General features: G+C 39.5%; 2 protein-coding genes across 2 annotated transcripts; one reads left to right on the top strand and one right to left on the bottom strand.

Moving 5' to 3' along the window:
• Positions 1-992: 992 nt before the first annotated feature.
• On the top strand, positions 993-9,630 carry slc25a37 (solute carrier family 25 member 37; the record flags this gene model as incomplete). The annotated part of the gene is made up of 4 exons (XM_080739147.1): positions 993-1,214; positions 6,110-6,341; positions 6,514-6,570; positions 9,100-9,630. The coding sequence occupies 4 exons, from the start codon at positions 993-995 to the stop codon at positions 9,627-9,629; spliced, it is 1,041 nt and encodes a 346-aa protein (XP_080595273.1). The 3' UTR covers position 9,630.
• A 14,747-nt stretch (positions 9,631-24,377) lies between these two features.
• On the bottom strand, positions 24,378-26,003 carry nkx3-1 (NK3 homeobox 1; the record flags this gene model as incomplete). The annotated part of the gene is made up of 2 exons (XM_080738545.1): positions 24,378-24,796; positions 25,814-26,003. The coding sequence occupies 2 exons, from the start codon at positions 26,001-26,003 to the stop codon at positions 24,378-24,380; spliced, it is 609 nt and encodes a 202-aa protein (XP_080594671.1).
• Positions 26,004-27,798: the final 1,795 nt, after the last annotated feature.

Here is a 27,798-nt window from a genome sequence, read left to right as displayed (position 1 = left end):
GACCAAACCTACTTATCAACAATGCATGACTGAGTGATTAGCCTCGTACAGGGTCAACCCCATTCAAAAAGTGTATGGAGAGAGGAGTGGCGCGGCCCGCCCGGGGCAAGAGAAGAGGAGGAACACATGACATGTGTACCACTGACTGACTGACTGACTGTCAGGTTTGGTGAGAAGAGGGAACCCAATAAGACAACTTTTCATTGGCCAACCCAGGCTGACGTCCCGCCTCGTTTTTGCGAGCCTCGAATGTGATTGGTCCAGTAGTGTAATGTAACTAAGTACCTACTTGAGTACAATTTTGAGATATCTCTATTTCTTTTTACTACTTTAGGCTACTTGAGTGTTTTCAAATCTTTTACTTCGACTCTAGGCCTACATCTCGGATCCAAATATTGTACTATTACTTCACTACAAGTACCGTATTTGAAAACTTTAGTTAACCTAGGCCTACTAGTTACTTTGTAGATTGATTATTATTACAACATTAACCACTTCAGCAGCCCTATATCAATTTCGTCCATTTAAAAATAGCTGATCTACAAGCTCACAATGCATTGCTATGCAACGCAATGTGAGCTTGTTGATCTGCTATTTTCAAAAGATTTATATACATTTAAAAAGTGGGACATTCTGCATGAAGTACTTTCTACTTTTGGTACTACATTCTGATACCAACACTTTTGTACTTTAACCTACTCAAGTAAAACGATTTCCGGACTTTTACTCGTCGCAGAGTATTTCTATTTCTACATAGCCGTGTTAATAATACTTTTACTCAAGTAAAACATTTGAGTACTTTTTTCCACCACTGGTGATTGGTCAAAGACAGCCAAAGCTCCGGGCTCGACGCGGCTGACGTTGCATGGGCGCTGGAACTCCAGTGCAGTGTGATGGTGATGATGATGTTGTGGTCGTCCACGCTGGTTGTAGACTGTTATCTCTAGCAACGGCGTCTATCTATTAAGATACAGATACGCTGTTAGCCACGCATGGAGTTGAGCGCACGCCCTGTGCTGGCAACACTGGAGATGTCGGAGCTTACGAGCAAGGACGGCGGCGGCGGACCCTCCTCCTCCTCCGACGGCGACGACGGCGGCGACCACGAATACGAGAGTTTGCCACCTCATGTCTCGATAACGACCCACATGACAGCGGGCGCCGTGGCTGGGATCCTGGAGCACACGGTCATGTACCCCGTGGACTCCGTCAAGGTAAACAGGGGCGTTCAGAGGAGGAGGTAACCCCGCCAGGGTGACACTTTGAGCGACAGCGTTTCCAAAACTTTGCCGCCCTACTGGCGCGGCCAGCCCCTCTTCTTATGTGTCAGTTCGGATGCATCGTGTCCGCATTCGGATACATTGTTGCTACATGCTAAGTCTGGGCTAACGTTGGCTTCATAAACACACAGGAGATGAGAGATGCCTGGTTCGGCTATAACCTTCATTGTAACGAATTGAACGCGACACACACAAATGCGTGCATCGGTGCATGCTCACTTTGCTGGCCATAGATTTAATGTTAGCCAGTCAAAACACGTTGGATGGGGACGACGTGAGTTATCCCTTATCCTCGTCCCTTCCCTGGATTCTCCACTCCAGGGAATCAACTTAATAATCACTGAACTTGGCCAATTAATTGAAACGCCATTCACTTTTTCTTCACCGAACATAGTGTGTCTAAACCTTAACCCAAGCTATATTTATACAAACTCCTGTTGAGTCGATAAAATGTACACTTGACTTTACTCTGCCTAATGTTTAATTAAATTAAACTGCATTATTTATCTATGCGAGCAGTTGTCAAATTCTGGCTGTTACCTAGATTTGTATTCACACTGACATGACATGTCACATATGACATGAGTTGGTTGTTCCAAGTGTCCTGTTCTTGCCATTGAAACAGTTGAAGGTCAAGTGTATGGCTGTCATGTTAATCTCTCTTTGTCAAACCACGAAAACCAGTACTGAAAATCAATGATTTGTCACTGTGAATCTCTTTATGCCTATATGGTCATCTTAAAGGCCAGAGCAGGCTCTGTTTGGGAAGATATGTAGAACAATGGTCAAACTTGTGTAATAATAACCTCTTGTCTACCCGCTGTAGGTGTCTAGCCTTAAGAAATTCACTGGCCAATGAAAGACAATTCTAATAAGCCTATAACACTATTCAATAACAAATAAACAATAACAAATATTTCTAATTATAAATACACTTATTTCTGACAGGTTTTGGCACTGTTTTGGGGATTGACAAATAGGTTTAAACTAGTGACTACAGGGTAGATTTGACTGAGTTAGCCAGAAGTAAACTTCTATGCACACAAGAAAGTGCAAACCATTTGCTTGATTGTGAACTTTGCCCCTGAAATCCCCTCTATATTGGTCAGCTATTGTTTTCCAACAATGCAGTATTTTGATAAATGGTCCAGTCTGACTGGCTAACCCTAACAGTAACTTGATGCAACAAATACAAACATTAACAAACTGTAAGAAACAGTGTCACGATAGGCTATTCTCCCCGTAACAATGCAGTGATCTCGCCATATTGTAACTCCCGTGTCTGGTCTACTCAATAGCATTACACAATCAGGCGTCACAGTTTCCTCTTGAGGTTTCTACATTTTCATTTATTTTTACAACATAGAAGAGTTTGTTAGATAATTGAGTTTGTGGACATTACAGTGAGTGTATGACAGGAAAAGCAGAGCTGAAGAAAGAAATGGACGAATGTATAGTATTTACACATGGTCCTCAAACTATATCCATGATGGGAGTTTATGTATATATATTTTCACCCTCAATCTATATCTGACATAATTTAGTACTGACATAATATTGTGAATGGATTTCCATAACAAGCCAAATAAAGTAATAGTCTAATAGGCTGATGTTGAATACAAGGACATACATATTGAGTTTAATAATTCAGACAGGGAGCCTAATCATCCTGGATATAATATTTTAGCTAGTTGTCCTAATTGTGGCAAAAACCGCTTTGGTCATATATGTAGACTTGAAGTCTGTAACTTAAATATGAATTGAGTCCCCTTTAGTTTAGTTTTGGGATATTTGTCACTGTACACAAAAGTGAAATTCTTCCTTTCAATTTACCTTTTTCCCATCCTAACTATTAGTATGGGCGATATACAGCATTCAGTGAGCAGTTATGAGTTGAGTGTCTTGCTCAGGGACACTTCAACACGTAGACTGGGCATTCCGGCTGTAGAAACATGTGGAGAATGCATGTGAAAATATGTTTTTAGTGAAACGTTAAGGTCTGTATGTAAACGAGCACAACCTCAGGTATGATTACATTTACCAAGAAACATTAGCTATATACATTTTGCGATTATGTAAATTAGAGTATTTCCTGAGATACTTTTCTTACTTAATTCTACACCTTCAGTGTTTCTTAATGGCTTAAGGGTGTTTTGTAACATGAGACAAACTGGTGTTGATTCATTGTATTAATTGACATTAACAACAATAGTACAAATGGCCTAACAAACCAACCAGTGAGCCTCAGTTACACTTTCTAATACAACAAGGTAAGGCAAGGTCATGTGTAGACACAAGTAGAAGACACAGGGAGTAGCCTGTGCCTTGTACTGATGCTAGGAGGGATCTTATCAGCATCACACACACACACGCCCTTGGAATCAGCCTCACACAGAAACAGGGTGTGTGGATGATTGCTTGTCCTGTACTAATGATTAGTAAACTGTCACTTAACTTCTGATAATACTGAATTACAGAAATAGAAGAATTAGTATTGTGGTAGATAGGATTAAACCATCTACCACAATAGTATTCTAAAAGGGATACTGATAATACACGTTATACTTAATTGGCTTGGCTTAGACCAACTATGGTAATTGCATTTTTATGCAGACAATGCAATTGTTATCTAGAGCAAGGGTCTTCAACAGGGAGTCCGGGACCCCTAGGGGGTCCTCAGTCACTACAGGGGGTCCTCCAAATCTTTGTGTGATGGAAACCTTTTTTTCTCATTTTTTATATTAACCACTTGAACCCTAGTGTCCATATTCAGAGAACTTAAGCCAAAAATAGCTGATCTACAAGCTCACAACGCCTCGCAGCGTGAGGCGTTGTGAGCTTGTAGATCTGCTTGTAGACCTGTCCTTGGCCTGAAAATGTTGAAGACCCCTGATAGAGCCAACATAACACTCTTCAGGCAATTTATGATTGAATCCCACAAAAGTTGCTTTTAATGTATTGTATACAATCCTAGTTTGAAGAATATTGAGTTGGGGTACGGAACTGTTATATTGTGGTTATTTTGTCTTATCTGGCTTTAGTCCAAAGGCCTGTGACAAAGGGGACAGTTATGCATGGCAGGTGCATTTCTTTTTTTTGCTTGAAAGCCCAAAACAAAAACCTTAAATATAAGTCAGTCACAGTTATGTCGACCTAGAACAGTTATTCATATTCATTAAAAGTAGCCGTTATACGTCTTTATAACAGATGCTAATTTGCAATACCTGTCTCTGAAAGGGCTTTTGTGAAAATAATAGATTAAATATAAAAAAGAAGGTAAACCGAATATGACGAGATACAATAAAACACAAGATTAAAATAATTTGCGTACAATAAAACACGTTTAGTAATACATAGCTAAGGAAAACTATAGTTTTCAACGCGGTTGCTAAATTAACCAGAATTTGGATGGTCTCTTAACACTTTTAAGAGACCATCCAAATTCTGGTTGGATTTGGCAGTAAAGTGATTAGGTAGGTAGCAAGTTCCAGGACTTTTCTCCTTTCCTAGAAATAGATGTTTGCAGAATGAAACTAACATCCATTTCCATTTAAAGCCCCTCTAATCGATCTGCTGCAGCGCTGTAGTCTCTTGTCTTGTATGTATTTGCATAAATGCTGAGGAGCAAAAATACAAGCTTTACGTAATGAAAATCAGTAGATATTACAAAACGTTTAAAATCTTGTATTTAATTAAAATGTTTTACCTTGGCATGCTGATGGGTCACTATTACTAACTTGGTTGATTCACTTGGATGACTCTTTAATCTCACTATGGTGTTATATAGGATTAAATTATTTAGTCATAGACGTAAAGCTCACACCATTAAGAAATACTGGATGCTCTGCCTCTGCCAAATTTTAACATAACCTAAGTAACCAGTAACCATAGTTGTGTGTCCCTCAAGTTTCAAAATCTGTATCAAACGGAAATGAAACTGATATTATTTTGTTGTTAAGCAGAAGGAAGGAAACGCATGGGAATATGCTGAGGGAGATAGACTTGGTCTATCTCCGGAGCAGCCTCCGTACCACTTTGGCAAATAAAAACATACTTTGTGCTATCCAGATAACTTGGCATGGCAGAGTTGGAGTATAACAGAGGGCTGCATGCACTCCCTCACCCCAGGCTTGGAAGTGACGCATCACTCAGAGTCAGAGAGGACCGTAGTGCTGCCAAGCGGCACTTACTGACAGAAAAATGTGACGGCATTGCACTGCAGTGAACAATGCATGTACGATGTCATGAGTTGACTTCTTCCTGGTGCCTTACTTTCCACTTGGTAGAGGTGGGACGTTCGCGAAACGAAGTCTTTTGAACGGCTCTTTTAAATGAACGATGGGATTCGGTTCGCAGTAGGGAGCCGTTTCTTTCTAATGAACAGTGGTGGCGAAAAGTACAAAAAACACACAAGTGGAGATGCAATAAAAGCTATTCTTCTCGTGGTGCGCTCACAGCGCTGTCAGGCCAACTACAAAGTAGCTCCCAAAGTGTTTGAGTTTATTACATTTATGTTTAGGCTTTCATGCCTTCTTCAGAATCATCTTATTTCTGTAGACCCATTGTTTTAGTCCCTTGACGCCAGCAGTTAAACTTGAGAATCCATCACTTGCACTGCTTATAAACATTAATGTTCACCACCCTCAAAATAGAGCTCTATGTTGTTTTCATATTGAGTACTTACTTTAGGAAGCACATGCTGCTCTGTACAAACATACCAGCTCTCATACCCAAGCTGAGCTAAACCAAATGTATATAATAGATATAAATTCACCATATAAAATACAAAATATCTTCATGTATTACATTTTATTTTTTATTTTCTTTAGACAAGGATGCAGAGTCTGCAGCCAGACCCTAAAGCCCAGTACAGTGGTGTGTACGAGGCTTTGAAAAGGATCATTCGGACAGAGGGAATCTTCAGACCGCTCCGAGGCCTCAACATCACCATGCTGGGAGCAGGACCGGCTCATGCACTCTACTTCGCCTGCTATGAACGGGTCAAACGCTCACTAAGCGATGTCATTCACAAAGGAGGAGGCAACAGCAATTTAGCTAATGGTAGCCTGTCATTCTCTCGAATACTTGAACTTGAATACACAATTCAGCTCAAACTCTTATTGAATACTTGGATCAGACATGACCTGGCACTTGGTCTTAAATATTGAATTAATGATTATGATTAATGGTCTAGCACATGTTTCTTCACCAGCATTCTACTGTGTTCTAACAGGTATGGCAGGCAGTGTGGCCACTGTTCTCCATGATGCTGTTATGAACCCAGCTGAAGGTAAGACTCTGGAATCAGATTGAATTTGTGCTCCCTTGATTGAAGCAGAAAATGGACCTATGTCCACACATAACACATGAAAAAATCCAGTGCACTTTCCAGTCTCTTGTTTTATAGGCATTGACACTACTGTAGCATTCATGAATGTTTCGGATAGACAGGTGAAAAATCCAAAAACAGTCACATTATTTTGACAGTGTGATGTGACAAAATAAGTGAGATCCTACACTGTCTTCACTTAGAGTAAAACTCTTCATCTTCATCAGGTACCACATGACGGTCAGTCAGTGCAACCAAAATGTATTTGCTCTCACGGCTATTTTTGGTGCACAACATTAAAAATGTATCCGGTTTTCAGATCGTTAATAATGGTAATTACAGAAATCAAATAAAATACAAAGCTGTGATTAGGGATGAGAATCAAGAACTGGTTCTTGTTGAGAAGCAGTTCCTGGTGGATCAATTCCTTGGAATCGTTAGCCAAAGTCCTTAACGATTCCGCTATCGATGCTGTTGCACTTGCGTGATGTCTAGGCAGAGGCGTTCTAAAGTCTGGCTGTATTTCACAAGAATGTGCATGTTAATGTCACACTGTCATTGGCTGCACCTGTGTGCTGTGCTAGTTGATAAGAGGACTCAGCTTTCCTAGTCCAGTTAACAGGTACTCAAGCAGTTCACTGCATGGACGGACAAGTCTCCCCGTTTTGCAAGCCTGTATCCACGTTGTGACTGCCGTCATTACTAATGTAACACAAACGAGGCGCAGCTGAGCATCTCCAATGTGCTCCATGTTGTTTGCTAAATGCTCCCCTATAAATCCCATGTTTAAGAAAGAAAGCGTGTAAATCTGTTGATCCAAACTATAGAAGATGGCTGCCTGCCAAACAACTGCTTTAGCTGCACAGCTCCGCAAGTAGCAGCCGACGTTGAATTGAGTACACTGTAAAAAATAACGGTTTGCCTTCACGTCGTGACTTTACCGCAAAAACAGAATGTTGGATTGAGTACACACTTTTTGGTGAAAAATAAAAAATAAAATGACAGGAGTCATTCTGACTAGCCCTCAACATGGCTGCAAAGAACTATACTATAGCACAATAGATGACCACAGGGCTATGCAAGCTGTGCATCATCTATTCAGAGAATATCACATAAAAGAAGATTTATGTTAAATGAACGTGTTTGTACTCTTCCCCCCCCCCTTGCCCAATGAGTATTGATAAGAGAATCGGATCGATACGCAGAATTGAAAATGGAATCGGAAACGTTACTAAAATCTTATCAATTCCCATCCCTAGCTGTGATATGGCTTCTTATATACTATATATATATTTTGGGGGGGAGTGGGTGTGGTGTCCTTGAGGATTGTTTGAAATATGATAGATGTTCTGAGCTCCAAACTGTTGCCACTGTTCTAAGCATGCTTAGTTGATACCAAATGGTGATGTGATGTCTAGCATCATTTCGTCCCAACGGACTCCCATACTGCATGGAGGCTGCCGAATAATGTTAAAGCTTATACTAGCTGTTATAAAAATGACATCTTTAATCAATATTGAGCAACTACATGGCCCATTTCTCACCTAGAATGTAAGGCAACACGGTTTCAAAGTGAAGCAGTTTTCACTATCAGCTGTAACCTACTTAGTTTCAGAGCAATCTTGGTGAAATTGGGTGCGCACGTTCCCACTACGCAGAGGAAGAAATGCCACTTAAATTTCTCAAATCAGTCTCATGGTGGCGCTATAACAGGGCAATTTGCGTTTTTACCTTGAACTCCACCGATAAGTGCAAAACTTTGTATGTGCACTCCCTAGCGGCTAAGGATAAACCTTTGCCCTGCATTTTTCACATTTGACTTTTATAGCGCCACCAGGAGGACAACTGATGTAAAACACATTCTTTGCTATTACTCCATGCAAATCAGTACACAGTATCTCTATAGTCATGTGATCGAGTCTGATCCATCTGATATTTCATATTCCATCCTATTTGGATAATATTGGCTTCCAAAGTTTGCCGGATTGCTCCGTTTTTGAACAAAATGCCTCAAATCATCAACGCAGCTTGCAATTACCGTGAGATTTGCCACACATATTCCCACTATGTCAAGGAACAAATGCTACCCTTTTCACATTGGATTGTTATAGCGCCACCAGCAGGTAGACTTTAGCTAAAAACATTTTTGGAACACAATGCCTCAAATTATGCATGCAGCGTCTGACTGCCATGAAAGGCCTAAGATTGGCGAAGAACACATGCCAAGCTTTTTACATTGGCCTATTATAGCACCACCAGGAAGCCTGGCCTGGTGGAGACCTGTGCTCGGAAGATCACTGCCTCTAGTTTACTCTGTGTTACAATTCAAAATCCCACTAACTCAAAATCCCACTAACATGTTGCTCATTGTCTGTGATAATGTAGAATTTTAACGCAGTATTTACATTTTGACGTTATTTTGTTATTTTGGTTGTTGTGGTGAATTCGGATGGATGAAATAATTTCCTCTCTGTTCCTGCATGGCTGCAGTGGTGAAGCAGAGGATGCAGATGTACAACTCTCCGTATCGAGGACTGTTGGACTGTGTTCGGACGATAACGCACACCGAGGGCATCGGGGCCTTCTATCGCAGCTACAGCACACAGCTGACGATGAACATCCCCTTTCAGGCCGTGCACTTCATCACCTATGAATTGATGCAGGAACAGTTAAACCCCCAGAGACTCTACCACCCCGGCAGCCACATAGTGTCCGGTGCCGCGGCAGGGGCCATCTCGGCCGCCATAACCACTCCACTTGACGTCTGCAAGACCCTTCTCAATACGCAGGAGAACGTAGCGCTCAACTCCGTGCACATCAGCGGCCATTTGTCAGGGATGGCTAATGCTTTCAGGACGGTGTACCGACTTGGCGGTTTGGCAGCCTTTTTCAAAGGGGTCCAAGCTCGGGTGATCTATCAGATGCCCTCCACTGCCATTGCCTGGTCAGTCTACGAGTTCTTCAAGTACTTTTTGACCCAGAAACAGCTGGAGCGAGAGGGAGGCGCCCGTTCTCTTTAAAGGGACAGTTCACCCAAAAATTCACCTTTTTTTCTATTGATTTCTCACCCCATGGAGACTTCATGGATATTTTTTTGTTTTTGTCAATGACCTGCAGTGGCTCCTTATGGAGACACAAAGACCCTGCTTTGTTCCCTATGGAGACACAATGGGTCTCCTCAAATTATTGGCTTAGGAATGCGACAAAACTAAAAAAATATCCATGAATTCTCCATGGGGTGAGTAATCGATAGAAAAGGTCATTTTGGCAGTGAACTATCCCTTTTTAATTGCAGAAGGTGTGGAAAGGGGGAAGACACATTAGTCACACCTTGGCACACTATTGTCACTCCTTGACTGGAGTCAAGGCACGAAGCCTGGAGGCTGTGTGCGTGTTTGTCTCTGTGTTGCTGAGTAATAACCTCTGGGGTTATTGTCTTGAAGGGAGGTCGCTGTGGTGAGGTGATGACACTTGGGAGGGCAGCACTCCTTACATTCCACCCATCCACCATGCCTTTGTATGTTCTCACTGACCTACAGTACCTAAATATTTAGTGGAATGGCAGTATTAACAGGAAATTCAACAGAGGCTGTTATTCTTATTTCTTTTTTACAATTTCAAAAAGGTCATCTCTGTTAGGCAGTTCTTTCCTTCCAAAGACCCATTTATGCACCTGCATAAACGGTGGACAGGGTTGCCTGTTCTATACATCTGCTGCGTCATGCCCCATAGCTTAAAGAGCGTTCATGTCTGCAGAGCAAGGATCGCTCCACTCCTTTCATCACCCCTCCCCAAATCACACCTTAACCCATTCAGAACGGGTACACTATATTGTGTATCATTATTTTATGCTTAAACCATTGAAAAATAGCAGATATACAAGCTCACAGCGCGGCACCGAGTGCCGCGCTGTGAGCTTGTAGATCTGCTATTTTTGAAAAATTGTGAACATTGGAATTTTGAGTGTCTTTTGAATCCTAAGGTTTTTTGAAAAACCTATGTTTCTATGTCAGTGGGTCTCAAACCTTTTCATGTGAAGGACCCCGAAAATTATATGTATGTGGCCACGGACCCCCAACTCAAAATATTTAGTTCCAGGGATCCCCAGAAGCAAAATTTGAGTTACAAAAACGTTCGCTTAAAAAAGACATATATTCAAAGATTTTCTCACATTTTCACGACTTTTCAAAAATAGCAGATCTACAAGCTCGCAGCGCGGCACTCGGTGCCGCGCTGTGAGCTTGTATATCTGCTATTTTTCAATAGTTAAAGCATTCAATTAACATACAGAACAGTGTGCAGTATGTTCTTCAGAACACTCCCAACACTCCTTTTCTGCATTCTTTTGACTGGATGTGTGAATAATACGTTTGCCTCCATTGATGTGTTTATCATAATATGGGAACTTTTTATTTATTTTATTAGCTTTTCAAGGCTTGCATTTTATGGTTGTGGAAGAAACGCATGGCTGTTAGCTTGTTTTATTTTTGTGTGTATTTATAAAGAAATATTCAGACACAGTTTGGGTGCACACAGTAAACAGAAGAATTGCACTTTCAAAGTGCCTCTTGAATGTTGAACTCTGCTTCAGCACATTTTTTTTTGTTTGTTTTCTTCTCTCATTATTGACATAAATATGGGGGAAATTATTTTTTATTTTTTCAAAAGGGCAACTTCTGTTGATGAAAATATATCAAATACAAATATAGTGGCTCTTCACTAAGACCACGGGGACCATGGCCCTCATTCACTAAGTTTGGGTCCGCACATGATTTGAATATGTTAAATGATCTATTGCTTTCATATTATAGACAAATGCAGACGATTTTATTCATTTTCAGTTGACTCATTTAGAGCTGAATTATTAGGTCCCTCTGCGTGTTTGCAATTTCTGCAAGTGTTTCCAGTTTCACGTATTGGATGTTTCCGGTTTCCTTTTATAGTTTTAATGGGGCGTGGAACAATGCATGCTAGCACGCTTGCAACTTAAAAACTATGTATGTATGCGATATACACCAAATTTACGACCAGGTTATACACAAAATGTATGTCCAGGTTAGTGAATGAGGCCCCATGATTTTCCTAATCCATGTCATAATTGAATACGCTGTCAAAATCCCGAAGTTCTAAATAGAGTAGATTTCTTTCCCTTTGTTATTGTTTCGATTGGTGAAGTCATCAGTCATAGCTCACATAACTCCACTTATCCCTTGCCTGTCATTATTTGTTTTGTGTAACTTTTTTCTCTCCAGAGAGATCATCTCTCTCGGAATCAAAAGTGTGTAGACCGTAACGGTCCATTATTTGCCTTGTTTAAGTGCAGTACTACAATGCTCTTGAATCACGCACAAAAATTGTATAATATAAAGAAATCCTATATGTTGCAGAGAGAGAAGGCAGCTTTTATACATAAGTATATATATATACATAAATATATAGGCATGTGTGTGTGTGTGTGTGTGTGTGTGTGTGTGTGTGTGTGTGTGTGTGTGTGTGTGTGTGTGTGTGTGTGTGTGTGTGTGTGTGTGTGTGTGTGTGTGTGTGTGTGTGTGTGTGTGTGTGTGTCTTTTTTTGAGCGTGTGTGTATCTTTTTTTGAGCGACTGTTTCAATGACACTTCCTTATGCAGTTCCTAAGACACCAGACATTGAGGGCTGTTGGTTCAGATTATGGCCTTGTAAATTGTCACAGCTATCCAATATATGTGTGATTGTGTTCATATTTAGTGTATGCGTGTACTGTTTTTCTTGTTTGCATAAGTAAAGGTGGAGGGCATGTCTTGTACATCAACATTTTATGAGCCAAGGTTTTGCAGATACATCCTGGAAAAGCCGCCCCTTTAATGATGAGTTGGCCTTTCTTACTGTGCGTCATCTCCCTCAGCTAATACCTATACCTCATCGTATAATGTTACATACCCAAAACTGACGATCAACAAGTTCGTAGAGCTGCAATTCTTTGCGAGACATTGTTCCATGTTGGCGTGTAAATGGCTTATGATGAGTACAGATCTCTAATCCGCAAAGCCAGTCAATTTATGTCCTAATCAGTTGGCCAGCAAGCAGTGTTACATCATTTTTGTCCTGTCACCCATTTCAGTTGTGCATTTCCCCTCTGCTTCCTGGCTCTCCGTTTTCCACTCTGTCAAGACATTCCTTCAGATACTGACATAATCCACCAGGATTTGTTTGTTTGACTCTGACAATTAAATGCTTACATTGTCTTTGACTAGTGAAGTCACATTGTCAGATTTAGATCACGCACAACTTTTTAAAGGATTTGTTACTATTGTACGGTAGATTATGTTAAAATCCCAAAGATCTGCATTGTTTTCTATGCATTTTATTTTGAAATGTTTTGGTTTGTGAAACATTGCTTATGTGCCTGCACAGTAAAATCCTCATTGTTAATTGTAACTCTGGGAGTGTACAAATGTTGGAGGTTACTGTGTACCTGCTATGAAGAAACAATTACCTGTTGTCTTCATCCATTCCCTATAGTTTTTACGATGTTTCAACTTCATATTCATAAATTCATATTTAAAACTGATACTACAGTAATGCAATAATTTAAATATTGGTTAAAAGCCCTACCTTTATAATTAGAATTACAGACGTATTGGTGGTTAAAAGCTAGAGATCAAGTTTTTGATTGGACCATGTTTATAACTTGGTACAATGTATCAAATCATTGAGATATCAACAAAAGTCAAATCTAGCCTAATATAGTTACTATTGTTATTTCAATGGTTTATACAGTAAATATAAATTGTTTCAATGGTTTATACAGTAAATATAAATTGTTAAACCTATTCCCCTATACATTTAATGGTGTTATTCTTAATTCACATTAGTGATTTACACTACTCAAATAGTTTTTCTGAAAAAGAAAAAATGTTTTTAGTATTTTATCAAATTTTATGACCTTGCCCTGTCACTATTAGATAACAATGTTGATCAAAGGAAAAGGCATTGACCTCTTCATAATAAGTTTTCGTGCTATTAGCAAAACAATTATAGGGGATTTGCGTGTTGTGCCATTTACAATTCACAAATGTTTGGAATTAAGAAAATAAATGTTAAATGATTGTGGAAATGCTGCTACAGTATGCAACACTGGAGCTCAAATAAAAATGGAAGTGATCAATGTTAACGTTGTCTTACTGATCAGTGCGTCTTGTCTTATGACTTTATACAGTAGATACTGCAACATATACGTCGTGTTAAGTGTCAGATTCATACTCCACCTTTAAAGCCGAATTTATTTCGGTTCGGGGAGTCACAAAATCTTGATGGCACCGAACCTCCCCCCCCCCCCCCCCCGAACCTCTGAATGACATCTTATTGTAGTTTGGACAGAGCCGAACCAAAGTAAATAACTATGAATCGTTACAGTCTGAGCTAAGGTCTGAGCATGATTATTATGATTTTCTTTCAACCAAATTGGTCGGTGACAATGAGCATCAAACAAGATTTGATTTTTCATACAGTTTGCTTTCATAGTGGGAGGGACCTATTTCTTACCAAAAATGCCATATACCGTATCATGAACGCAACATCAAATCAACCCCAACTTGGAATTGCATGTTGAGGGACCTCCAGGGGTGTCACACCAAATTCTGGGCCCTGGGGACAAGGATTCACTGTGGGCCCCCAATGAATGTTCTTCATAGAGGGAGGGGGCTTTTCAAGGCCCCCCTCCACCTTGGGCCCTAATAACTCTGTCCCACTTTTCCTCCCTTTGTGACACCCCTGGGGACCTCTATTTAGAGTGCACCTAAAGCACTTTCACTTCTGCCCATAGCAGGTGCCACAAATGTGAAACAGTAGGTAGGTAATATAAATGCTATTCCCTCCTGCAGCTTCCTCGGGTCCTGAGTCCTGACACATGCAACCCATGACTTGTACATCTATGGCTACTAGTGTCTAGGCAACCCAGCCTGGTGGAGAATGGAGCTATGCGCTCCGCGGTACACTCCTTTCTAGTCGGGAATATCTTTCTTTCTGTATTTCTTTTTTTTTTCTCTTTCTATTCCTCTGCTGGCAAGAGCTGGGGCATTATGTTTCTGAGTTATCTATCTATCCGTCAGTCCAAACCTTGTGAATGCGATATCTCAGGAACGCTTTAAAGGAATTTCATGACATTTGGCACAAATGTCCACTTGGACTCAAGGATGACCTGATTAAGAGTAGGTGGTCAAACGTTAAGGTCACTGTGACTTCATGTCTCTCCCATTCTTGTTGAAAGTGATATCTCAGGAATGCCTTGAGGGAATTGTATTACATTTGGCACACTCAAGGATGAACTGATTGGAAGTAGGTGGTCAACTACCTTTGAAATCACTGTGACCATCATGTTCGTTAAATTCGTTTAAAGTCTTCATTCTCTACATGTACTACAAGTAAGGGTATATGAGTCTTGACAGAAATGGATGTAAACCAAATACCAAGATGTGGTATTTAGTTCTATTGTATTGTGCGTTTCTGTGTTCAATTCTTGGCTGGAGACAAAATGGCAAAACAAAATGCAACTGGAAAGGCGCAATTCAGGGAAATTGCAAGTGCGGTTGCACTGATGCGAGTGGCGAGGAATACACTGGGAAATGAATTCCGTCTTACCGTTTATATTATATACTATATTGTGTCAAGTGATGCATGAGCAAAAGCCCAGGCTCTGAAGCGTGGCCTACATCTGGCCTAGATATGGCCTACATCTTGGCACAAACGGCTCAAAGTTTGTTGAACGCCCAGCGTCCCATTGGCCAAGCTTCTCAGGATGCGCTGTGATTGGCCAGCGGGACGATTAATGAAATCAACTCACAAATGGCACTGCTCACTTTACACTATATGTGTGTTGTTGTTTTTTTTCTTCTTCTTCTTTCTTTTCAAAATATCTTTGTATTTTTTTTTTGTATTTTATATATGTTCATTTTATATATGTTCGGCTAATGACATACCCAAAGTAGGGATGCCAGGTTGCAAGTGGGCATACATTTTCTTAGGCGGTAGGGGCCTTACAAACTACAGTATGCTTCCATAGATTTGGCATGGTACTGAAGTGACCCTGTACAAATTGAAGCCTGGCCATGTTTCTTAGCTGACAGATTAACTAGGCACAGGCATTGACGCAGTCATAGGGTGATCCATTATTCAACACTTTACCATAGCACACTTTAACATAGTCCATCCTGCCTTCCAAGGAACAACAATCTCTTTTGTGATCAGAAAGGGATTTGATTCCTTTAATCTTTAGTCTGAGGCTGTGTACTGTAGCAACAATATAATTGACTTCTAGACTAGAGCAACAAGCCATGATTGGAGATGCTGTGCTGAAAAAGAGACTTTCCTATAAGGTGGCACAGTTTTGGGCTTCTCAACGAACACTTGACTGCAGACGGCTAGCTTCAATGATGCAATAAACTTTGTGCACCCAAAGTAAAATGTACAGAGGATTTGACTGTGTAGACTGTGTGATTGAGACAATGATAACATGGAATAAACAGTGTTCTAAAAAATATGAACCTCATTCTTGTTATATGGTGCTTGTATACATATTTGAAACCATGTTAAAATCTGCATAGATTTCAATATACTGTATATTACCACTTACGTTATACTCCAGGGTTTACAAAAATGCCAACATGAACAAACCTATTATAGAAAACAATCCAGAAAATACAATTTAGAAATATATGGTTCATCCGTTGTCTATTTGCTATCAAGAGCTTATTACTTATTAAAATATGTCTCCACTGCTATTCTTTATTTTTCATGTAGCCGCCAACTATTTGTTCAGGTTTCTACTAGATATAAGGCACAATATCATCTGCTGTAATTGTGTAAGACCAACAGAGGGCACTACAATACCTTGGCTTGAGGTTGTTGTCAAGGGCAGGAAACAAGGATGATGTGAAACATTCTGGCCGGCTGTGGGCTTAACCAACAGGTAGAAAATTGAACTGCATTTTCATTTGGTTTTCATGTTGATTTTGTGTAATATTGTCACCTTATACCCATATTCTTAAATAAATTCCAACGATGGAGAACCATATTCTCTTATTATCAACATCAACTTGCTTTAGTCAAAGCCAACATGGTACACTACATACTACCTCAACATGTTGCATATGCTTCATAATTTTAACACATTTGGAGTTACTTATGACACTCAGTAAATCGCATAACATAACCTTAGTTTATTATTGCTACGAACAAATCATTTTAAATAAAGGCAGACATGCCTCATGGCACGTACACAGGTGTAATGCTATTGTCCACGATATGTTTATCTTTTGCCCTGGTGTATGTGAAACTTGTTTATCTGAAGCGCACAATGAGAAAAAAAAACCTCTGCCCGTTTTCCCTGTCGTTGTCATACAGTACCTTTGTCCAATCCCGTATCTGCAATAACTGTCCCACCACTTTATGTCTGGGAGATAACGCCATTTAAAGATTTCAATAGATTGGTTTCTCTGTCTGTCTTTCTGTCTGTCTGTCTCTTTCTTTCTAACATAGAATTGGACACTGCATAATTTCCTGCCACACACGCTGTTCACAGGCAGATAGTGTGATCAACGTTAACCATCGCATAAAGTTGAATCCCGCAGTCTATCTGTTGATAGGAGAAGAAAGGAACTGTCTGCTGGTGCTGTAACATGAGGGATCTAGTTACACTGTCCTAGGAAGTTTATGAATCTTCCCTTGTGCAAAGGCAGGGGCCATTTTAAACCGCCTTATCAACTAAAACAAATTTGTCAGCCAGTCACGGCATATTGGAACACTTACAAAGGCTGTCTTTGTGGTTGACGTTTGGTTTCCTCCATCTGTAAAGGAGATCTGTTTGTTTCCCAAAGCATCAGTGGGAACCTTGAAGAGCTGCAATGATGGCTCCATGGCCACACTACCGCCTCCTTCGGACCATTCAAGATTCCCTAGAATATAAGAGATGACAGTTAAGCACAGGGGCATAGAGGCTTATAGTATATCTAAGATAAATTCTTTCTTCCCTGCTATGCCACAATTTGGATACATGATACACGATATAGACCTATATTTGACAGTATTCTTCATAAGACTTTCTAGCTAACTGAATAATTTCTGAACTAACCAAATGAACCCTAGGGTCCCTATTCTGGAAATGTCATAACATGCAAACATTCTGCAAAATTGGCTTGTGGACCAGCTATTTTCGGAGAAGACATTTGGGGTAGAGTGAAAAATGAGGGAACCAAGTATAGAGTTTGATGTAAGTGGTTAAACTTCCCTGTACTGTATATACACATACGCATAATTCTCTATGGCCACAGTGCCTGGGAGGACTAGGTCTATCTTTAACGTGCATGTATTTTGGTTGATATACTGTAAGTATATTTTGCATTACTTGACAGGCAGCTCCTTCTTCCTTCCTTTGAGTGGAGATAAGGTCTTCACAATCAACACTTCTATCAAGGGCAGTTATGTTGTAATCTCCACCTAACAGCTTTTGATCTGTGACTTAGAAAAGCCAGTTAATCCAGATGGTTGGAAGAAACTTGGTGGCACTCCCCTAAAAAAAAACTAAAAGAAAGACGGAGTGAGAAGGAGACCAGGATGAGGTTGTTTGTCTTTTCAGCGTTTGTGAACCAATGTACCGTGTCCCTTTCAGCCTCTGTGAAGTGTAAGCATTACAATGGCAAGTAGACTATAATAGTTTAACCTTCAGCGTTGCACATCAACAAGCGTCTTTATCAGATGCGCAAGGTCTTATACAACCTGGTGGCAGAGACACACAGAGATACTGGTCAGGTTCTCAATGCCGTCAAAACAGATGCTATCTGCTCACTTCATGTCTAATTACCTGTTTACTCCAAAGACCTGGCTTGAGTGATTCAGCTGTTGGCAGTTGATAGTAACTCACTTCAGTTTTTTCAGCTCACCCCCACTCTCAGTACATTGTAGAAATTGTTAGATAATGTTTTATTTACGGTAGGCTATACAGTATGTTTTAAGAACTCCGATCCCCCCCAAAAGAACACGTTATTTATTTATTTATTTGTCCATTACAGAGGATACTATGGGATTAGTTTACTGATGATGCAATACAATTTAGGTGGCATAATGCATGAAAAAACATCAGACTGCCTTTGCTTTATGAAATATTGACTTGAGATGGAGACATAGGCCTAAAAGATGTTTTCTTTCTATCTCTTTTCTGTCGAGACTGGTCAGTCCTTTGAATAAAACAGTCCACAAAAAATATTTGTGACATTATCGCGTGGCAGGTGGAGTATTCCAAGGAAGTAACAGACTGCAAAGTGTCAGACAGGTCACAGCTGTGAAAGCCCTCAGACCTCGTATCTCAAGTCCATCTCACTTCTGCTTTACACTTGACTTGTGCTACTGTAAACATGCCCTCCCTTAAAATATGTTCAGTATTGCCTCTAAACTCTGTATGCCATCTTATCAGTTCAGGAATCTTAAGAGGACTCTACGCTCCTTTAAATCAGTCTGGCCAGACAACCTCCACAACTACTGTGTTGATGCTGCAATATGTAACCTATTTTAGAGAGTAAAACGTTATTCTAACCAATCTGTATGGTAAAGTTTGCTGTTATATTGTAACTATCTGCTGTGGTTGGAGATGGTATCCCTACCCTTCCACTGATGTATTTAAAGACTGATAGGACATGAAACCTACGTATTGAAGCTTTATGTACAGTTGTCTCGATCAACAGTATTTAAACCTTCCTTTACTGTATATGAGACAGGAACAGAAATATTTCAAGGAATGGGCATTGGTGCCTAGATTAAAGGAAATGGTGGTTACATGGCATAGTTGACAGATTGACATTACAGAGCAGTTAATCAATAGCACTGCACTCTGTTTAGTCTCATTTGAGTTCACTGTGTTTAACAATACTACATTAAAGCTTGTTCAAACTTTTGTTGTTGAGATGATCAGATGTGGATGTTGTTGGCACATACAGTACATAGCCACTTGTTGCATGCAGTTTGTGGGAGGGGTGTGGTTCCGATGTGGGTGCTCTGCGTGCTATTTATATGAGATATAAAGTGGTTCCTGTGTAAATAAGCTGTAAAGCTTATTAGGATCTGCTTTTAGTTGAAACTGTACTTTTTCCTATTGCAAACTTCTAATAAATTCTTCAATCAATCCAATGCATGATTGGAAAATGGCAACATGCAAACTTCTGTCTCTCCCAAGAAGAGATTAGGGATGTCTTTACATTCTTTTGACTTTTGTTTTGGATGAACATACACGTACAAAACGATGATCAAATACAAAGTTAATCAACTGAACAACCCAGGGTCAGACCACGGAAAGGTGAAGACTGGCTACTCTGTACTCCAACACACTGTATTTGCCAACTCGCCTCTTCACCAAACACTGCATAAACAATGAATGCATTGAAGAATAAATAGTCGCTAGCCTTTCAAATGAAAAGTTTCACTTGAAAATGTGTTCTGTTATTAATTGCCATATTGGGAGATCTGTGTCAGTTTTTTGTACCTTTCATGCCCATATGGAGATCCCTGATGTCATCAATATTAAGACCAAGCCAGGCCATATCTTGGAATGCCCATATATGGACATACTGTTTGAATCTGCATTTTCCCATTCAAGTCAATGGAGAAAAAGAAGTCTATGGCTTCCATGTCAGTCTCATGTGGTCTATGATGTCCGACATCTATGAAGTTAATCATCTCCATACAGGATTTGGGATTTCTTTTCTTTTCTTCATTTTCCCATTAAAGTCAATGGAGACGATTAATTCACTAATAAATTAATATAAACTAGTAAGAAGCCTCTGGGCGACACACGCCAATTCTTGGCCATCTGGCCAGTGATGTATATCGGACCAGTTACCCATATATGGAGACCCCTGCATGATAGTCAACAATGTGACGTCAGAACATGCCCATATATGGGCATTACCAGATATGCCCTTAATATTGATGACATTGGGAAAGGGATCTCCATATATGGGCATAAAACGGACAAGGACGTAATTCATTTGCAAGTGTGACTCGTGATGACATCAGCGATCTCCATATATGGGCATAAAAGGGACGTCAAGCCAGAGCGTGATGTCAGAGCGGCAACCCCATTCTGTTAAGAGTGGTTCCCTTGACATCACAGTGACATCAGAACATGATGTCAGAGCGACAAACCCATAGAACCACAGTGTCAGGCGTGACGTACAGAGATACGTGGGCAAGATGTGCCGGTCGCAATTAAACCATATATAATGTATCTCTTAGCAAAATGCAAGCAGACGATTCCCGATGAAGCCAGTGCGCTGCAAAATAAAGTTTATCTGGAAAGAAAGATGGAAGAAAAAGTCGGACAAGTACTATGCTCTGCTCAGTATTAAAGAAAAGAGGGGGGGAAAGGAAAGTTATTCAGCTTAATGAATTTTAGAAACAATACATTAAACTTCTATTATGTCATTTGTTTTAGTGAATAAAATGATATTTTGTCCAATCTGTATGGTACATACAGTATGTTAATACAATGTGTTTGTATTTTCGTTGCCATGCTCTTCTATTGAGACATTTAGATCCTGTGTCTAGGCAAGAGACGACCTTTGACACGATCCTGTTTCTGGTTTGACATGAATTTTGACCTAAAGGTCAAAATTAGTGTTAGCTTTAAGGAAGATTAATGATAAACACAAACTACATGATGAGCTGTCTATCCTATATTACATACCACGCTCTAATGGTATGAGATATTTAGCAACGACTTCACCAGTCATATTTATGCAATAATTTCATAATCCAAGTTGTAAAGTGACAAGCACAAGGTGCAAGAAAACGATTCAAAGTTAACTTGTCATTTTGTGTACTTTTCAGGCATAGGGGGGCAAAAAATATGACTCATGTTGGATATCAGTCATCAACTCAGTCCATCTACATTATGTCATAAAAAGGGCCGGATGACAATCAAGTGACATTGAAGGAAAGTTAAACAGGGTATCTTACTGTGGTCCAAACTTGGGACATTTGTGAACAAAGGTGCCATGAGATAAAGGAGACTCATATGTAATGGATAATATCAATGCACAAATACGACTCTACTCTTTTTAGTCTATTTTGGCTTAATGTGCCAAATTTGCTATTTGTTACGGTCATGTAATAATACAGTCTGTCTCCATGGCAGTGATTTTTAGCAGTGGTATACTGGTATAAAAAATGCTTATCGTGGGGTATTTAAAATGTTATACTGTAAAAGGTTTTTTTTATTGCCTGCAATCGCTCCACTATAAGCTCAGTAATGGAATAATTTAATTATGTCTTCAATGAAAATACAAAAATAAAGTCTGCTATTATTACCAAGTGCCTCCATTGACCTTCAAGACATGAGTCGCATTAGTGTTTGGGTGGATCTCTTAAACGTATCACTGCATGCCTGTAGTACAAGCAAATGTGACAAATCTTTATATTCTATCTGATGTCCAGATATGCATGAGAGAACTCTCTGTGATCCCAGTTGATACATATTTACGGATATTTATTTTCTCATGGACTAACCCAATAATATGCCTTGCAATATTACATGGAACCACTAACTTGTTTTCACTGTCAAACATTTTGATTGTCTGTGTATCACAATGTCACACGTAGAGCTTTAAAGGAGTAGTTCACCCCCAAAATGAAAATGTTTCTATTGATTACTCACGCCATGGAGACATGAGTTCAATAATATTTTTAGTTTTTTGTCGCATTCCTAAGACAAAAAATTGATTATAGTAAACTTACCCTGGCAGTTTCCCCATCCAGTGCCATGCATTTGGGTTCCCATTCAGGGCCATGCATTTGGGTCCCCATCGGGAAACAATGGGGGGAAATTTACTATAATCACATTTGTGTCTTAGGAATGCGACAAATACAAAAATATTATTGAACTCAGGTCTCCATGGCGTCAGTAATCAATAGAAAAAAAGTCATTTTGGGGGTGAACTACTCCTTTAAGTAATCCAGAATGTGACTCTACCCAAAATGATAATGTGTTTTATTATAATTGAATAGTACACTTGAAGGAATTCTTGAGTTTTAACAGGTGGAATCAGCCGGTCAAAAGAATTTCTCTGCCTGGTATCAGGGACAATGCTCTTTTCTCATGATGTCACCGGAAGAAAATTAATGTAGCATAGCTTAGTGTGCAGAATGAATTGACTCCATTTAAATGGATGGATAGGGGTAGAGACGTTTTACCTCATTCTTTAGACAGGGCCCTCATCTCTTCTTCAGATAGTGCAGATGAGTTATCTGTCCATGGAGTTTACCTGTATTATCAGAGTTTAACTCCAGAGAGATAATTTGTTGTTCTTTTCAAACGTGCAGTTACTTCTAGCTACATAAAACCTTTGGCCGCCTGCATGGGGGCAAAGAAGATTATTCATGACGTATTTAAAGGTTTCAAGAAAACAGATGCATTCCAATGGGATAAATGCATTAGCATCTAGGAAACAATTTTGAAAGTGTAACATGCCACAGTGAAGTAAATCAAAGTATTATTCTGATCATTTTGTTTTCATTTTAGAAACAGATTCCAATCTCCGTGTTTATCTTGTATCCTGTATGAGTTCTCTGTCCTGATTGGATCACATTGGTATGGTATCATCCTGGCCTGAAAATGCTTTTTCTGTTCACTAAAGAGCTGGAGGAGATGGGGAAACCCAACCCCTGTTATATTACTGAACAGTAATGATTAGTGTGGGAATATAACTATTACTGTGGGAATATAAGTATTAATGCTTCTTTGCACACCAAACCAAAATTGCTAGTAGATTCTATGAGTGTGTGTTCAGTCTCCCTGAGGGATACTGGTCAGGTGGGCACTAGGGAAATCTGGCTATTTTGTCCAAAATGTTAAAAAATATAATATTTGAAAAAGTTAAAGAAAGTATATAGGCCTATTGATTTGAACTATGCACGGTACATCATTATAGAAATGTGTAGCTATTATTACACCATTATTGTCGAATGTTGAAGCATGTAATGATCATAATATTATACTTTATTTTACTTAAGACCATTTTTCAAATATTACATTTTTTTAACATTTTGGACAAAATAGCCAATTTTACGTAGAGTGCCCAGTTGTCCCTGTTGCCCACCTGACCTGTTGGGAGATGCTGCATATAACCTGGCCTATATGCATTTTAAACACATAGTCAAAGAAAAATCAAATGTCATCAACATTCAATTAAGATTTAATGATAAGCCTAGAGTGGTTTTAACAGTTTAGAAAACAGTCTGCACTGCAGATTACATTTCGTGCAGGCTTTAGGGTCCGAGTTACAAAAACAAAGAAATAAGCATATTCAAAAGGACACATAAGGCATTAAAGGAGTAGTTCACCCCCAAAATGACTTTTTTTCTATTGATTAGTCATGCCATGGAGAGTAGAGTTCAATAATATTTTTTGTTTTTTGTCACATTCCTAAGACAAAAATTTGATTCAAGTAAATTTACCCCCATTGATTCCGGATGGTGACCCGTTTCTAAACGGGTCACCATCCGGAACGAATGGGGGTAAATTTATTGTTATCACATTTTTGTATTATACAAAAAACTAAAAATATTATTGAACTCTACTCTCCATGGCGTGACTAATCAATAGAGAAAAAGTCATTTTGGGGGTGAACTACTCCTTTAAATATAAATATTATTATTATAGATGAATGTGTCTGAATGGAACAATCGAAAATGAGTGGTTTATAGGAACCACACTGTGTGCGTCACGAGTCCCCTTTAAGTGTCATTGTCACCACAATGTTGTCGGTGTCCACTGAAGTCTAGGGAAGTCACACAGGTTTGGAAAGTACGGGTGAGTTTTGTACAAAGTGGCCAGTATAGACGCTCTGGCGAATTCATTGTCCAGACCCAGTCCTTCCGACGTGTAGATGTCCTTGCAGAACTCCTCGTTGGTTTGCTGTTTTCTCTTGGTCTTGTACCTCCTGTTCTGGAACCAGATCTTCACCTGGGTCTCAGTCAGTCTCAGGGTCCGGGCCAGGTTTGCCCGCTCCGGGGCGGAGAGGTATCTCTGCTGGTTGAACTTCTTCTCCAGTTCCAGCACCTGCAGGTGCGTAAAGGCGGCGCGCGACCGCTTCTGTTGTTTCCCCGGCGTTGTGAAGCCGCCTGGTGTCGCTGAGGATGAGGGATGTGATGAGTCGAAGGAGTCTGCTGAAAGAGAAGAAGAACACGATGCCATTAATCGATTAATGCAATGACACTTTATGGTATTTTCATTGGTATGATGGCACATGGCAGTGGTGTAATTAAAGGATTATTACTTCACCACTTTTCAACCTATCTTCATATAATCGGTCCTCACTAATGTTCATAATAAAATTGCAAAAAATAAAAATTATACTCGGTTCAAGTCTCTTAGGAGAGCTGTGGGAAGTTCAGAAATCCATACTTAGTCTTGTGACATCATCAATGGGGAATCCAAGCTAATAGAAAATGCAGGCTTTCTATTCCTGAAAAGTTGCAATGTTAAAGTGGAAGCTATTGTTCTCGCGATAATAAAAATCTAATATCTTTTCAAAAATATTGTTTAAAAAAGAAATCTGTCAAACGATGATGTCACAAGACTATGGATTTCTGAACTTCCCACAGCTCTCCTAGAGACTTGGACCGAGTAGATTCTTTTTTTTTTTGCAATTTTATTATGAACATTATATGAAGATTGAAAAGATTGAAAAGTGGCAAAGTCCTCCTTTAACTAAGTAGCCTACATTTACTCAAGTAGTAACTTTTGAGTTATTTGTAGCCTATACTTTTCTTGAGTATTTCCAAGATCCAAATATTGTACTTTTACTTTAGTTACTATAGTTACTTTGCAGATATAAGTGATAATAGTGATTATATTACAAAACATACATTAATCCACTTTAGCCCTATTTTACCTTGGCTAGGCTTATTTTAAAATAGCAGATCTACAAGCTACATGCGTTGTGAGCTTGTAGATCTTCTATTTTCAAACATGTTGTAGTTTTGCTTTAGGTGCTTTAAGTGTATTTTGATGCCAATACTTTTGTAGGCTACTTTTACTCTCTATAGCCTACATTTTGAATTCTTGACTTTTCCTTGTAACGGAGTAGTATTTCTATATTGCAGTATTGATACTTTTACTTAAGTAAAACATTTGAGTACTTTTCATAGGTTATGGTATTTTCATAGGTATGAGAGACTCACCTCGCGCTCCAAATGACCTCTCCTGTGCGCTCAACTCTGATCCACTCTCGGACTTGTTGTCCTTCTCCCTCTGTGGACTCATCACGTCCGTCTTTGGCTGTTTGCCACGATTACATCCTGTGCTTTCTTTGATTGAGAGAATGTCCTCTATGAGAAACGACGTAGTCCGAGGTTTCAGTGTCTCAGACATCTCTGTGCAGGTCAGGAGCACTCGTACAACACAAGTGTTCAAAGTTGCTGTTTGTGACATCCATTTAAGTGCGCGCGGGGTGGGAGGGGAAGGGGAGGGAGGTAGCGCTGTCAAGTGGAGTAGGCGGGGCAAACAAATTCAACTTCATCATCATTGAGAGGAGCCCAACATTAATTCAACCTTATAAACATTTTTACGCATGCCACGAACCTATGGGCCTAAATAATAAGGAAAATATAATAATCTGATGTAGGCCTATAAGTTAAAAAAAAAATGTTTTGATTAAAAAAATATAATTCAAATTTGATCACATCTTTCAGCAAATAACCAAACATACTTGGTAATACATTTTTTATGCTCATTGTAACTAATTCTGTATTGCAATAGGCCTAATTTGAGTTTGGATGGATGCCCTGAGATTTGGGACAGCCTACATGAGTGTGAGTGACCACTGACCCTGGTGTGTGTGTGTGCCTCCAGGGGGTGCTTCCCATCCTCTCAGAGAGGGTCAGGGTGGGTGGCCATCCCTGATGCCACGGGCTAATGTGTTCAACACATTTAGGTCTGCTCCCAAACTGACACATTCATTCATTGTCCAGCGGCTGTTTATTTGTTGTTCTCCATGCTCCTAAATGACCTTTTTATTTATTTTATTTTTTTCTCTTTTTAGGGGAAGGGAGGTGTTTGCTGGTGCCATGTAGTCCTCAGAGAATTCACCCTCTGTTTGAAATAACATGAATTTAGGAATGATAAATATCTTGCCCTAGTGACTCTCTGCAGGAACCCATGCACATTTAGGAATGACCAAAACTTCAGTTTCATATTGTATCTTATTGCAGTCAAACATAAGTGCATATATTGATTTAAATAACAAAGACCCTGATATGGATAATATTATAGATTGTGTTTATTTAGTATGCTCTAGTTAACTAATGTGTTGGAGCAGTGGAAGGTGTTCTTATGTTCTTAAGCTTTAGCTGCTGTTGTGTCAGCATAGTGTTTAGATGATGATAGATATGCTTCACCTTGAATTCTTCTCTGTCTGGAGTCCTTGGCTCTCCCTGTTAAGGGTATACTGTAAGTGATATTTTGTTGTTAAAATAAGTGTTAAATAGCTCTCTATTCTGATATTAATCATATAAAGGACAAGAAAGTGCATACAGGGCTCTCTCCTGATTGGGTGAAACTGGTGACCCACCTGAACATGTATTTTCTGTTTGCTAAAGAGCTGGAGAGAAAAAGAGATCCCTGTTACTGAACAAACACTATATATAGAGAGATTTAACTTTTAAACAAAAGAATGATATTGTAAATATCATGCACCTCCTTTAGTGGCACTATCGACCTCTTCCTGACAGGATATTTTAAAAGACTAGATGAGCTCAATCTGAACTCTTATAGAGTTTAGACATTTATTCTGGCTTCTCGGACTGCTAATTTGTACTGTATATCAAGCTTTCCTTGAATGGGGCAGATGTTTAGTTGCAAAGTGCATGTCACTTCTTTAGTACCAGACATGTCATTACGGGTCATTATGACCCTTTGCCCTAGGAAGGCATTTGTCTTCCACAGTACATAATACACATTACTGTTGTTATCCTTGCACTATGTCTGTCAGCCAACTATCAATCAACTTTTGTTTTCTATTCAGGTCTGTTGTTATTTCTTTGTCAGAGATGAGTAGCAAAGGCACTGCCTTGTAGACTTGTGCCTGTTGGACTTCCTTCCTGTTATCTGTGAAGTGCAAGTGTTGATTTGTGATCCTTTGGTTGTGAGCTCATTGTCTTTCTTTATT

The sequence above is a fragment of the Nannobrachium achirus genome, assembly GCF_963921795.1.
Source record: "Nannobrachium achirus genome assembly, chromosome: 12".
NCBI classification, from domain to species: Eukaryota; Metazoa; Chordata; class Actinopteri; order Myctophiformes; family Myctophidae; genus Nannobrachium; species Nannobrachium achirus.
This window is presented reverse-complemented; position numbering and strand designations above follow the sequence as displayed.